The sequence below is a fragment of the Monodon monoceros genome, unplaced genomic scaffold (genome assembly GCF_005190385.1).
Source record: "Monodon monoceros isolate NGI ecotype Baffin Bay Population unplaced genomic scaffold, NGI_Narwhal_1 Super_Scaffold_21, whole genome shotgun sequence".
Lineage (NCBI taxonomy): Eukaryota > Metazoa > Chordata > Mammalia > Artiodactyla > Monodontidae > Monodon > Monodon monoceros.
The window spans coordinates 160,343,737-160,358,695 of record NW_021703778.1 but is presented as its reverse complement, the minus strand read 5'-3'; the positions used below and the strand labels follow the sequence as shown (position 1 = coordinate 160,358,695).

Sequence of the window (14,959 nt, the reverse complement as noted above, 5' to 3'; positions counted from 1 at the left end):
TGGCAGAAATCGTGCTTGAGTCAACTTCTTTACCAAGCATTCTCTACTGGTACTTATATTGGGCTGCTTGTGGGATGAGGTTTATTCATTGTCTTTCTTTTTTTTTTTTTTTTTGGGGGGGTACGCAGGCCTCTCACTGTTGTGGCCTCTCCCATTGCGGAGCACAGGCTCCGGACGCGCAGGCTCAGCGGCCATGGCTCACGGGCCCAGCTGCTCCGCGGCATGTGGGACCTTCCCAGAACAGGGCATGAACCCGCGTCCCCTGCGTGGGCAGGCGGACTCTCAACCACTGCGCCACCAGGGAAGCCCATTGTCTTTCTTTTCTCCCCCTTTTTCGCTACCCTCCCTTCCTCCCTCCTTCCTTCCTTCCTTCCTTCCTTTCCTCCCTCCCTCCCGCCCTTCCTGCCTTTGTTTCTGCTATCCCTATCACATCCATAGATAGAATTACATACACTGAGCCATCCAGGGTTCTATCTAACCTGCTTTTTAACTGATGTCCTTGTGTCAACAGATTCCACCCCCCCACTACAAATAGAAACCAAAATTCCAGCATACTTCATGTATTTTATCAAATATGAAAACCTCTTGGCCATTATCTCTTCAAACACTTCTTTTCTGACATCCTTGAAGAGAATGTCCTCTCAGAACCCAGTTACACGTATGTTATGCCGCCGATGTGACCTGATGTCTCTCATTCTCTGTTCTCCTCCTCCCCCTCTCTTCCTCCCCCAGTTTAACTTTCAGTTCAGTAACTTCTACTCACTCACTGCTGGTGGGAATGCAAAATGGCGCAGCCACTTCCGAAGACAGTTTGACAGTTTCTTACAAAGCTAAGCATAGTCTTACCAAACGATCCAGCAATCATGAACCTACATATTTACTCAACTGATTTGAAAACTTCTCTCCACAAAAAATTTGTGCAAGATTATTAATAGCAGCTTTATTCATCATCACCCAAAGCTGGAAGCAGCCAAGATATCCTTCAGGAGATGACTGTATAAACAAAATGTGATACAACCGAACAATGGAATTATTATCCAGTGATTAAAAGAAATGAGCTGTTGACCCACAAAAACACATGGGTGAATCTTAAATGCATATTTCTAAGTGAAAGAAGCCAGTGTGAAAAGGCTACATTCTGTATGGTACCAATATGACGTTCTGGAAAAGGCAAAACTATAGTGATGACTAAAAGACCAGTGATTATCAAGGGTTTTTTGTGGTGGAGGAGGGTTGAATAGGTAAAGCACAGGGAATTTTTTTTTTTTTTTTTAGTGTGGTAAAATATGCAAGATGAGCCAGAAAGTGAGGAAGCGCTCAAAAAGCAAAACAAAACAAAATTTTAAAAAAAACAACTTACATTGGTAGGGGTATATCAAAGGGACACAAGAACCAATAGAAAGAGCTCCAAGTGGCCAAAGCTGGAACAGTTTGAGTAACAAAATAAAGTGGTATTGGATTATAACTCAAAGTATAAAATAAATATCCATGAGTCCACACTGATTCAAATAAATGATTGAATAAATAAATGGCAGAGCTGAGACACATCTCCTTTGCAGAAGAATTCCAAATGATTTACGTAGGTACTCTGCCTTCAAAGAGGTGTAGCATAACTCTCCATTCCTTAAGTGTGGACTGCATAGAGTGACCTTCTTCCAACGAGTACTGTATGGAAGGGAGACATAGAGTAACAGTGGTGAAACCTGACAAACACTACTTGAGCCAGGTGATCAAGGTCAGTATCAACAGTGATAAATCTTGTTGATACTATGTACCCTTATGTATGTGATGAAAATGACCCTTAACCTCTCTGGCTTTCCTCCTCAAACCCCACAACCTCAGTCCCATCATGAGAAAAACAGCAGACAAATCCTAATTCAGAGACATTCTACAAAATACCTGACCAGCACTTCTCAAAACTGTCAAGGTCAAAAACAAGGAATGCCTGAGAAATGTCACAGCCAAGAGGAGCCTAAGGAGACATGACAGCTAAATGTAATGTGATAGCTGGGATGGGATCCTGGAAAAGGAAAAATACGTTAGATAAAAACCCTGGAAAACTGAATAAAGCATGGGCTTTGGTTAATAGTAATGTCAAAATTGTTTCATTAATTATAACAAACGTATGATACTAATGTAAAATGTTAATAATAGGTGAAACTGGGTGTGAGGGGTAGGGGAAATCTGTACTATCTTCACAATTTTTTTTTTGTAAATCTAAAACTGTTCTATTTTGTTTTTTGGTGGTTTTTTTTGCGATACTTGGGCCTCTCACTGTTGTGGCCTCTCCCGTTGCAGAGCACAGGCTCCGGACGCGCAGGCTCAGCGGCCATGGCTTATGGGCCCAGCCGCTCCGCAGCATGTGGGATCTTCCCGGACCGGGCACGAACCCGTGTCCCCTGCATCGGCAGGCGGACTCTCAACCACTGCGCCACCAGGGAAGCCCCTAAAACTGTTCTAAAATAAAAGTTTATTTTAAAATTTTCAGGTATTACTGTATGGTGGAAATTATATCCCTTGCCACTTTAAATGTATATTACAAGTCTAGATGTCAATTAAAAAAAATATATAAAGGGGTTATATATAGCTTTTCAAAATAATGTTATATGTTACATTAGCAAGAAATGGAAAGCCACCACTTAATGGCAACTTTATAGGACTCTGAATTCTCAACAGTGTCCCAGTGGGGTCAGGCTTTTGCCATAGGGAAGTACGCTCACAACCTGTTATATGGGTTGATTTCTGACAAAGAAGAGACCTGATATATCTGCTTTTGAATTGCATTTGGAGAACCTCAAAAAAACAAACAAACAAAAGTGCCTGGCTTTCCTGTAATACTGCTTGCAATATACATTTCAAAGAGGAAATCCCTTGGCCTTGGACCTATCGAAATGAAAGCCCTTTGCATGTCTTTTGAACTTCATAATTCCTACAGCACTGAGAAAACCCACAGGTATGGTTCCTAGATTCTCCCTGTGGCCAGTCTCAGAAGGCCTGTAAATATGTTAATATAGCCAAACGGGAAACAACCTAAGTGTCCATCGATGGATGAGTGGATAAAGAAAATATAAAATATGTCTGTATCTGTACCCATACAATGGAATATTATTCAGCCATAAAAAAAGAAGAAAAGCTGCCACTCGTGACGATATAGATGGATCTTGAGGGCACTATGCTAAGTGAAATAAATGGTACAGAGAAAGACAAATGCTGTACTGATTTTCAGCCTTTTCTCTTTTCTAATACTTATATTTAAGACTGTAAGTGTCATCTAAGCCCTTATTTAGCTGCATCTCACAGGTTTTGGTATGTCTTGTCTTCATTAATATTTTGTTCAAAACATTTTCTAATTTCTGTTGTACTTTCTTCTTTGACACGTGGGCTGTACAGAAATGCGTTGTTAAATTTTCAAAGGATGTGGCATTTCTAGTTTTCGTTATTGATTTCTAGCTAATTCCACTGGTCAGAGGACTTATTTTTAATGTTTTCAAATCCTTGAATCAATTCTCTTTTAAGCCCTTCAGTTCTCCAGTGAACAAATACATCTTCCCATGTATTTAAATAAATTTTAAGTATAATTAAGTAGACTCTATAATCTGATGTCTTAAGTCTCTTGAATGTTTCAATAGTATTTGTAAACTCGAATTTCAACTCAAAATCGTAAGTCTAAACCAACTTGTATTTTTAAAAAATATTTATTTATTTATTAATTTTGGCTGTGTTGGGTCTTAGTTGCCGCATGCGGGATCTTTCGTTGCGGTGTGCGGGCTCTTTGTTGAGGCACACAGGCTTCTCTCTAGTTGTGGCGTGCGGGCTCTGGGTGCACGGGCTCAGTATTTGTGCTACTCAGGCTCTCTAGTTGTGGCATGCGGGCTTAGTTGCCCCGCAGCATGTGGTATCTTAGTTCCCTGACCAGGGCTCGAACCCGTGTCCCCTGCATTGGAAGGCAGATTCTTAACCACCGGACGACCAGGGAAGTCCCCCAACTTGTATTTTAAATTGGAATCACAAAGTGAATCTGTTAATCAGTCTAAAGCTGTGCTGTCTAAAGCCACCAGCACATGTGACTACTTAAATTTAATTTTAACTAATCAAAATTAAATAAAGTTAAAAATTCAGGTCTTCCCTGGTGGCGCAGTGGTTGAGAGTCCGCCTGCCGATGCAGGGGACACGGGTTCGTGCCCCGGTCCGGGAAGATCCCACATGCCACAGAGCGGCTGGGCCCGTGAGCCATGGCCGCTGGGCCTGCGTGTCCGGAGCCTTTGCTCCGCAACAGGAGAGGCCACAACAGTAAGAGGCCCGCGTACTGCAAAAAAAAAAAAAAAAAAATTCAGTTCCTCACTGGATAGCCATATCCAGTAGCCATATTTCAAGTGTTCAATAACTACCTCTGATTGGTGGCCGCCATGTTGAACCACGCCAAAGAGAACATTTCCATCATTGCACAGAGTTCTGTTGGACAGCACTCCCTAGACACTCCTGTTGGCTGCCCTGGGGCCCTGATCCTGGTCCAGTCAGGTGACAGAATCTTGTGGTGATTTATGCGAACATCATCCCACACAAGGGAGCTACTGTGGGGACTCCTTAGAAAGGGATTAAGGGAGATAAAAACATTCTGAGGCAAACTCCTGCTCACCCTTCAAGGCCCCCGTGCCAGCCTCACGTCCTGTGTGACAACTAACTCCTAACCCCTTAGGAGATGAGTCATACTTTCTTCTGGACCCACTCCCACAGCAGTCACTTCTGAGCTCTCCTCACATTGTAGTGTGGCTGGTACACTTCCAGTTCCACCTCCAGCTTTGGACTATGAGCTTCCTGAAGCCAGGACCTTTTTTTTTTTTTTTAAGAAGATGTTGGGGGTAAGAGTTTATTAATTTATTTATTTATTTTTGCTGTGTTGGGTCTTCGTTTCTGTGCGAGGGCTTTGTCTAGTTGTGGCAAGTGGGGGCCGCTCTTCATCGCGGTGCGCGGGCCTCTCATTATCGCGGCCTCTCTTGTTGCGGAGAAGAGGCTCCAGACGCGCAGGCTCAGTAGTTGTGGCTCACGGGCCTAGTTGCTCCGCAGCATGTGGGATCCTCCCAGACCAGGGCTTGAACCCGTGTCCCCTGCATTGGCAGGCAGATTCTCAACCACTGCGCCACCAGGGAAGCCCCCAGGACCATTTTTTATCTTTGCGTCTTTAGTGTCTGGCACCGTGCCTGTGCGTGACAGGTTTACATACGTTGATGAATGAGAGGGAAGTTTCTCTGAGAGGCAGAGCTAAGAATCCAAAGATGTGAATTCCCCTCTCCACTCAGTGTTTGAATTATGCTCCTTGGCAAGTCAAACACTCTCCTTGGGCCTCAGTTTCCTCTTCCTCATCAATTTCAAGGAGGAGGTTGACTTAGATAAGATTGCTCATTGCCTGTTAGACGTGAATAAGTGTTATATGAACAAAGGGTGCCGTGGCCAGGGAAGCTCGGGAAATACTTGGTCAAACATGACAAATGGGTGTTTTCTTACTGTAGGAGTTCACAGAAACTTTAAAATGTGGAAGTCCGTTATGGCACTCCAAGGAATGGATATAATGCAGAGATTCTCAGACTTATTTGATGGACCATGTAATTTTGTGTTTGTGTATGTGTGTGTGTGTGTGTGTGTGTTTATGTGCACGTGAGGATATAGAGAGAGCCGTCTTAAAGAACTAATGTTCCATGGATTATACTTTGGGAAATGATTGATTAGCTGTCTCTAAGCAATCTTCCAGTTCGATGTTTTTATGTCTTATGAACATGCTGCCATCTTACCGTCCCTGGTACCTAACTTGACTAGTGGTGTGACTGTAAACTCATAAGCCACACACTTAACCTTCCACTCCCTCTGCCCCTGCTTCCTCATCTCCCCTTGCACCCCTGCCCCACTCAAGTGAAGACACTGAGCAACTCGACTTGAAACACCTGGAAGGAAAGGCCTGGGTGCACCCACTTAACTTCAGACCTCAGATAGTGAGGTCACGTCAGAGCTGATCTAAGAGCAGCTGCCTTGAAAACTGAAGCATAAGGCAGAATGATTTTATTTTAATTTAAATTGATTTTCTCAGCTCTATCATGTTTCTTTCATGATATCATGGAGGTAAATTTAATATATCTAATCTTAGCCATAACTTAATATACCGGGCTTTCATGCCCAGGAATTGTTAAAGCAGCTACAGATTATTAATGTTACGTTAATAAGAAAGCAATAATGAAATATTACAGAGTTCCTATTCCATATATTAGTAATGAAGACCTTTTGTGTTTTTGTGGACCTGATACTTTACACTGTGGTTGCCAAAAAGATTAGAAAATGTTTTTGCCTTCTCAGCAAATAGCCCCCAGATTAGGCTACGTGACTAGAAAATATTTGCAACAGGTAACAAAAATGGCCATGGGCATTGTGAGACAGGAGGCAATGAATTTATTTTAATCTGAGGTGCCAGGAATAGCAACATTCTTGTTGCTCAGGAGTGAAACAAACAGTTTATCAGCTGCCTTGGAAATACAAAGTAGAAAACAACAGTGTTACCACAAAGCTCAGCACTGTGATAAATTGCCACATGGACTGGAATTTACCAGCATTGATGGTAGAAACCAGTGTTTAGTATGTGCCTGCCATTGGCTGACACTGCTGTCAGCACTTCACACGCACTATCACAGATAATTCTTGTGGCAACTCTAAGACAGAGGCATTATCCTTATTGTCAAGATGGGGAATAAGCACAGAGGAGTGAAGGTCAGTGGCAGACCTGGGATTTGAACCTGCACAGCCTGTCTTCTGAGCCCGCCCTTATAACCACAACGCTGAGAATGGAGACCCCTGGCCTTTCAGGTCTGAGCTCCGGGTTAGGGGAGGCACCACAGGCCTCTGGCCTATCCAGAAGAGCTTCACATATTTCCACTAACGCACTCATTTGCCAGCACCTCCAAGGTTACCTCGGGTCTCACAGTGACCCCCTGGGCAGACTGTGATTTGGTATGGGCGTAGCAGGCCAGACAGATCTCCCATCTCTCTGCGGCTCTCCAATGGAGGTGACCACAGTCACACGCTCATCAGAAAGTCCACTTGGTTCTTCGTGGAGCCAGTATCACCTGAGGATTGGTGACTTGTAAACACGTACACACACACACCCCCGACCTCTCCTTCTTCCCCACACCCACACACGTCCTCCAGCCCAGCGGTCAGCCCTGCACTGCCCTCAGTCGTGTGGTTCTCTCTGCACTCCCAACAATTTCTTGAAGGAGACAGGCCTCCTCTGTGCTCTGTTGGCCTTTGTTCCAAGAACATGGGCTGCATGTTCATCCCCTCCTGTGCACAGTCTTATACTCAGGTGGGTGAGATGCACCTGGGTGTGAGGCCCCCTCACATCATGAGGAGGAAGAGGTTGTGTAACCTGCGGATTCCAAGACCCCAAACTTCATGTCGCCATCTTGGCTTCTTCCTCCACCATCGTTGGGCTTTGGCCAGACACAGAAATTCTGAAAAGCAAAATGCCGTTTTCTTCAATCACGTGATTTTTGAAAATGGGAGAAATAATATGACGTTGACTTAGCCAATGCCCTTTCTGTGCAGATACGAGGTTCATTGTAACTGTGATTTAAATACTAATTATATGCCAGTTTTAGTTTAAAGTTTTTTGTGTTTGTTCTTTTGCAGAAGCAGTCAGGGGAGTGACTAAAAGCTTATTCATTCCCAGGGTTTTTATTTTGGAAATGAACATGCTGGCACAACTTTAATTGGGTTTTAGTTGTTGTTGTTTTAATTCTCACAGTGATGGCTTGGCTATGTCTTTTGGGACTGCAGAGGGAAACTGGCATCTGGTGTTTGAGGATTCCAGGGATTTGCACCATATTTATGTGTAATAACTCTACAGTAAATAAACAGAATGAATAATTAAGTGAATAATGAGTTTCTCAGAAAAGAAGACTTCTCTTAAAACTGCAACAGAAATTCTCACGTGTATCCCACCCTCCCTCCTGTGTGGTGATTCCACGGTGCTCTCACTGTGTCATTGTCCCGTGGAAACCATCAAGGACATTTTCCAAGCGGAAATCAAGCATGCCGTTTGTATCATGGTTTGATACAAACAAGATATTTTCTTCCAATTGCAAGGATGCTGGATTTATGTCTCTTAGAATTATCTTTTTTTTACCCTAGAGAGGGTTATTTGCCTCTTTAAAAATAAAATCCATCAGATTAAATTTCACTGAACAGTGTTGCTCTGAGGGAGTAAAAACTTGAAATTCCAGGAATTTGCTGTATCTAGTGAAATTACATAAATGCGTGTTAATACTCATATTAGCCAGGACAAGGTGCCCTTGCTTCCAGACGCAGCCCAGGCCCAAAGTGAATCTTCCCAAAGGTAAAATCACTGTGTAATTACTGTTTCTTCTCCACTTGTGTTCATCCACTCACTCATATGTTTTTACTTGTCTGTTCATTCATTCATGCCCCAAGTATTTACTGAGCACTTACTATATGCCAGGCACTGTGCCAGGCTCTGGCGATACCATGGTGGGCAAAACCAGACCCAGTTCCTGTCCTTACAGATATTGCATTCTTATCAGGGAGATAGCAATCAAATAATGAGATGAAAGTTAAGTTGCAACTAATTTTGACAACTAACTTTAACTATGACAGTTTCTATGAAAGAAAGGGTTAGTCTGCTCAGGCTGCCATAACAAAATACTGCAAACCGGGTGGCTTATAAAGCAGGGATTTATTGCCTCACAATTCTGGAGACTAGAAGTCCAAGATCAAGGTTTTAGCAGATTTAGTTTCATCTGAGGCCTCTGTCCTTGGCTTGCAGATGGCAGACTTCTCATCGTGTCCTCACATGGTCTTTCCTCTGTGTGTGTGCATGTCGTGTCTAAATCTCCTCTTCTTACAAGGATAGCAGTCGGATTGGATTAGGGTCTACCGTAACAGCCTCATTTTAACTTAATCACCTCTTTAAAGGCCCTATCTCCAAACAGTCACATTCTGAGTACTGGGAGTTAGAGCTTCAACATATGAATTTTGGGGGACACGACTCAGCCATAACAGAGAGTAATCTGGTTCAGATGGAGATGTTAATGGGGAAGGGTCAGATATTAATGGGTACCCAAGCAGGGACATAGGGTGGGCTTGCTGAGGATTAAATGGGAATCTAAAGGATGATTAAGAGCTAACTAAACACAGTGGAGGGGAATGGCATTCCAGGAAGAGGGAAGGGCACTGCCAAGCCTCCCGGTGGGAGGGGCATGGCAGGAAGCAGAGACCAAGGGGAGGCAACCATGGTGGCTGAGGAGCTGTGAGACACGGCATGGGGCTAGGATGACACTGACATTGTCAGTGGGGACAGCCAGGCCATGCAGGGCCCTCTAAACCAGGGCAGGGAATTTTGTCTTTTTCTCGAGAGCAATGGGAGACCATCGGAGGTTTTTAGTGAGGGCAGAGGTGGAATGACCAGATTTGCCTTTGGAAATTATCAGTCTGGCTGCAGGTGGACAACGGATGTGAGGGGTTCTGGAGTGCTTTCTGGAAGAGTGTTGGATACAGGAGAATGCTGCAGACATCCAAGCAAGAAATGAAAGTGGCTTGTATTCAGGAGGTGGGGTGGGATCAGAAAGAAACAAGTGGATCTTATAGATTAATGGGGACAGTGGGTTAAATTTGGTGGCACTGGATGGCAAGAGTGGATATGCTGGGCACTGGGTGAGGGAGAAGATGACAAGGTTGTCTCCTTAACTGGAGATGTCTGCCTTCTATAACTGGGTTACCTAGGTGCAAGTCAGTGGGATGGAGAGCATCAGAAGAGGCTCATGTTAGAATTGACTTTTGATCATATTGACATCAGTAGACAGCAAAGGCCCCATGGGTCCCCAGCACAGACACCTCTTTCCCCTGCACATGCTGTTCTGCCTTGAACACTCTTTCCTGCTTATGCCTCACCACCCACCCACCCTTCACGGCTCAACCCAAGGGTCAACTTCGTCAGCAGCAAGGCCTTCCTGAATTCCTCAGACTGGGCTACATGTCCCTTTTACATACTCTTGGAACGCCTATACTTTTTCTTCAAAGCAGTTGTTAATGGTTAAAATTACATAATTATGTGTTTAAATTCTGTTTCTCCCACTAGAATATAAAGCTTGTGAAGGTCAAGAGCATTTCTGCCTAATTAGTGCAGCAGACTGGTAGCTCTAGAGCCAGACCCTCTGGGTTCAAATCTCGACTCCCCTACTTCCTAGTGATGTGATCTTGGACAGGGTGTTTCATCTCGCCGCACCTGAGTTGCTTTGAATGTTAAGTGTGGAATATGATGGTACATCCTTCATAGACGCGGATGACGGATGAGTAAATGAGCTAATTAGCATAAAGTGTTAATAACAGTGTTTGACATAGAGTAAGTCAGTCCTCAGTAAACGTTAGCTCTTATTATTGTTCATCACTGTACCCCTGAGTATTTGACGGACAGATGATCAGATAGATGGCTATAGACCGGTGCATGGGTGGACTGGAGAATGGAAGGATAGGTAAGGTGGAAAAGCAAGGAAGCTCAAATGGGTATTGTGGAAAGAGGGACTGGCCCATACTTCAAGACATAGTTAAATTCCAAGATATCGGGTCCCACTAAGTTAAACTTCTCCTATATGGTTACTTTCAGGCAGGGCCTTAAAGAATCTCCATCAATACCTAAATAGAGATTTCTCCAAAGAAGACATACAAATGGTCAATAGGCACATGAAAAGATGCTCAACATCGCTAATTATTAGAAAAATGCAAATCAAATCTACAAGGTACCACCTCACACTGGTCAGAATAGCCATCATTTAAAAGTCTACAGGGGGGCTTCCCTGGTGGCGCAGTGGTTGAGGGTCCGCCTGCTGATGCAGGGGACACGGGTTCGTGCCCCGGTCCGGGAAGATCCCACATGCCGCGGAGCGGCTGGGCCCGTGAGCCATGGCCGCTGAGCCTGCGCGTCTGGAGCCTGTGCTCCACAGCGGGAGAGGCCACAGCAGTGAGAGGCCTGCGTACCGCAAAAAAAAAAAAAAAAGTCTACAAATAACAAATGCTGGAGAGGGTGTGGAGGAAAGGGAACCCTCCTACACTATTGGTGGGAATGTAAACTGGTGCAGCCACTATGGAAAACAGTATGGAGATTCCTCAAAAAACTAAAAATAGAGTTGCCATATGATCCAGCAATTTCAACCCTGGGCATATATCCAGACCAAACTGTATCTCGAAAAGATACATGCACCCTAATGTTCATAGCAGCACTATTCACAATAGCCAAGACATGGAAACAGCCCAAGTGCCCATCAACAGATGAATGGATAAAGAAGATGTGGTACATATATACAATGGAATACTACACAGCCATAAAAAGGAATGGAATAATGCCATTTGCAGCAACATGGATGGATGTAGAGATTATCATACTAAGTGAAGTAAGTCAGGAAAAGAACAAATACCATATGATATCACATATGCGGAGTCTAAAACATGAAATTATCTACAAAACAGAAGGAGACTCACAGACATAGAGAACAGACTTGTGGTTGCCAAGGAAGGGTGAGGGGGGAATGGAGTGGGAGTTTGGGATTAGCAGATGTAAACTATTATATATATGTATAACTGAATCACTTTGCTGTGTACCAGAAACTAACACAACACTGTAAATCAACTATCCTTTAATAAAATACATTAAAAAATTAAATTAAAAAAAAGAATCTCCATCAAGCCTTATTCAGTGATAAACCTAAGTATTTGTTTCTTGATTTCAACAGAGGAAAAAAAAAATCACCACAACCCAACTATCCCCTCCTTAATTAAACTAACAGTACATTTCCTAACTTAACTGTAAAATTTTTTAAGGTATAATAACTAAGTTTAATGTGATTTTAACGCTAAATTGATTCATTGATTTATTCATTCTTATGTTCCTCCCTCAGACACGTATGGGATTCCTACCACGTGTCAGATGCTGTGATAGGTACGGGTGGTTACCAAGTCACATAAGCTATTGTCCCTATTCTCAAGGAGCCTAAGACTCCTAATAAACTTTATAAAGAGATTTCAAATAAATATTTATACTCAATATACCTGATCAAAACAAAGCAAATACAGCAGCAGAAGCTGTTTTATAAACAGGGGGCCACAGATGATGAAGGATCATCCTCAGTCTATTGTTCACCGCAGCTCAGCTCTGGCCTCAGTAATGAAGCCTCCAGCAGAGGCTGCTCAGTCCCAGCTGGAAGGTATTTGCATTGCTGTCACTCTATTTATGACAGCAACTCATGTCTGGTATTTTTCTTTTTGCCCAGAGGATTCTCTTTCTGTAATTGATTACAGAATTCAAGGCCATTTCATTAGGAGTAAATGTGCCATATCATTATTATAACAACTCTCCCTATTTTTGTTCAATTTGAAACTGGCAATCTAAAGACTATTTTTAGCTCAGTCATGTGTGATTATTTGTTTCCTTATTATGAGAACTTTTCTCCGTCGGACTAGTTAACATGAATTTTATGCTCACATATTATGTCACATGCTCCAATTCAATTTATTGTAAAGCAGATTCTTTGGGGGAAAACTGTAAAACTAATTTGAATTGATTCTTTAGAGATTCCATTTTAAATGAAGTGCTATAAAATTGGCAGACAAAGTGAAAAAATGGAATTGAATTCTCTTCTTCAGCTACTTATTGGATTCAGAAATCTTTTTGACAGCGCCAGGGGTTTTGATATAATGTTTTACGCAATTTTCCTAACATTTATCTCAAACTCCACTGCCTTTATTTTGGTTGTTCGACTCAAAATGATTTCCTGATATTTCCATAGATAAAAGCAGAGTTCTTGCTAAAGGAAATATTTGGTGCTCTGGTACAAACTTCTTACCATCTACAGTGGTGCCCGTCTATAAAACATCTGCTGTAAAGCGGGTATTTTAATTCCAGAGTGAATACTGAACATTTGTGGACAAACTTTCTGAGAGACATGTGGAATAAAACTGCATCTCCAACTTCCTCCAGTTTGGCCCCAATTTATATTTCTGCCTTTCATATTTGATGGATTTACAGCTTGAGGATAGCGTGAGAATAATAGGCAAGATGCCTGATGGCTTAATTTCCTGTCCTCTACGGCCGAGAGGAGACCATTGTTCGTCAGGGCAGGGGGCTCTGTGCTAATCAGAAACAGCCGTCACTGGTGGGGAAAGGGACCCCAGGATTGGTCCATCTGATCGCACTGGATGATTTATATCCGATTATTAACAATCTAGTGGAAAATACATAGCAAACGCATGTCTACAATTTCACCTTGAGACACACGTGTTTTCCTTGATGTGCTTTTAAAAGGGAGTTTTATTTCACACTCATCTTTTGCCCCGAATTCCCTAAATCGCATCCGTCATTTCTATTGGTCCAGCTAGTGGGCTAAGAGGCAGACTCGTGGAGGGCCCTAGCCCAATTTTGCTCTGCTCCCATTGACTGCAGCCTCAAGTACTTGGAGTTCCTCCCCTAAAGTCAGGCTGGTCTTGAAAGAAGCAAATCACTGCTGCATGTGTTTTTGTTCTGATTACAAAGAAGATAATTGTGGGAAGTGAGAGCACCTGTTAGGCTCCGGGGGAAGAAGCAGGCCCAGGGCCAACTCCTCTATCAAAGATACAATGCTTAGGGCTCCCCCTTCCTTGCAGGGGCCCACAAAAGCTCTAATTTTAGTTAAAATGAGTATAAAAATGAATATCTAATAATAACTCCAGCCTACATAGTATTTGTTTTTATGCCAAAATAGCCTTTGCATATCATCTTTTATTTTTTTATAGAGGAAGGGGCACATGAACGTCATAATGCAGCCCTGAGCGGAACAGCCCTGAGGAACACAAGATAAGGGACTGACTGTGGGGTTAGACTGTGACCGTGGGAGCTGGCGGCGAGGTCTCAAGGAGTCTCTGAGTCACATGCCTCTGCGTGTGAAAGTGGGCCTGGAGTTGCTGTAGGTCACAAGGCCGGAAATTGGGAAGGAAACATGGATATGACGACAGTGGTCTCAACCCGGAGTGATTTGCCCCCCAGGAGACATTCAGCAAAGCCTAGAGACAGTTTGGGTTCCCACAACTGCCGTGAGTGTCGCTACCAGCATCTAGCGGGTAGAGGCCAGGGATGCTGCTAAACACCCCACAATGCACAGGACAGCCCCACACAACAAAGAATCATCTGGCTTAAAACAGCATCAGTGCTGAGGCTGAGAAACCTCAAGGTTAAGGTAAAGAAAGGCTGGGACCTGCGAGGCCGGCTGGAGCCCATGTTTGTCTCCCACAGCGTCCAAGCTCCATGCAGGGTGACCCACGGAAGCTGCTGGCGTCCTGTGCTGTGCAGCGACGCTTGCACTTGGCCGAGGACTTGGAAAATCTGAAAGAGGAGGTTGGGCGTTGGCTGAGAGGCTGCAGGCCGCTGCCCCCTGCAACAGGTGAGCAGCAGAAGAGCTGCGGCCCGCGAGCTGCGGCAATGCGGGGTTCCCGGCACCGACCTTCAGAGTGTAACGGCTGCTGCTTCACCGCCACCTTCTGGACCTCATGCTCACTTCTCTCGTGGCCAAGCCCGGCGCGGAGCCACATGGGGAGCGGCACGCTAGGAAATGTGGTTCCCGCTTAGCGCAGTTGCCCTGGTAACACACCTCCGCGGTGGACCACGTGGAGCTCCGCTCACCAGCACTTTTCACTTAGGATGTGGCTTTTCCCCACCTCACAAGCAGCCTCGAATGCGCTTCAAGGAGACTTGGCATTTCAACTGTTTGCATCTGCAAACAGCTGGTGTGCTTTAGACGGAGGGTTGTGCGTTCACATCTGTTCTTTCCTTCAGGAGTAGAGCCATGGCTGGACACACAGCTGCCTGGATGGACTGCATGTCCCAGAGGCCCCTGCCGGTGTAGCTGTGACATTAAGTACTGACCCCAGGGCTCTGAGG

The 14,959-nt window shown here is 44.1% G+C and overlaps 1 protein-coding gene across 2 annotated transcripts in view; it reads left to right on the top strand.

The window, feature by feature from the left end:
- The window catches only part of EFCAB11 (EF-hand calcium binding domain 11), a 164,462-nt gene extending 150,080 nt beyond the window's left edge, over positions 1-14,382 (top strand). Inside the window, exon 7 of one of the 2 annotated variants that reach the window (XM_029236765.1) lies at positions 13,819-14,382. In XM_029236765.1, coding sequence (XP_029092598.1) covers positions 13,819-13,834 — 16 coding nt within the window. In that variant the 3' untranslated portion in view covers positions 13,835-14,382. Of the gene's footprint in view, positions 1-1,842; positions 2,249-13,818 lie in introns of those variants that run through there. The other variant, XM_029236764.1, reaches the window with a different exon arrangement.
- Positions 14,383-14,959: the final 577 nt, after the last annotated feature.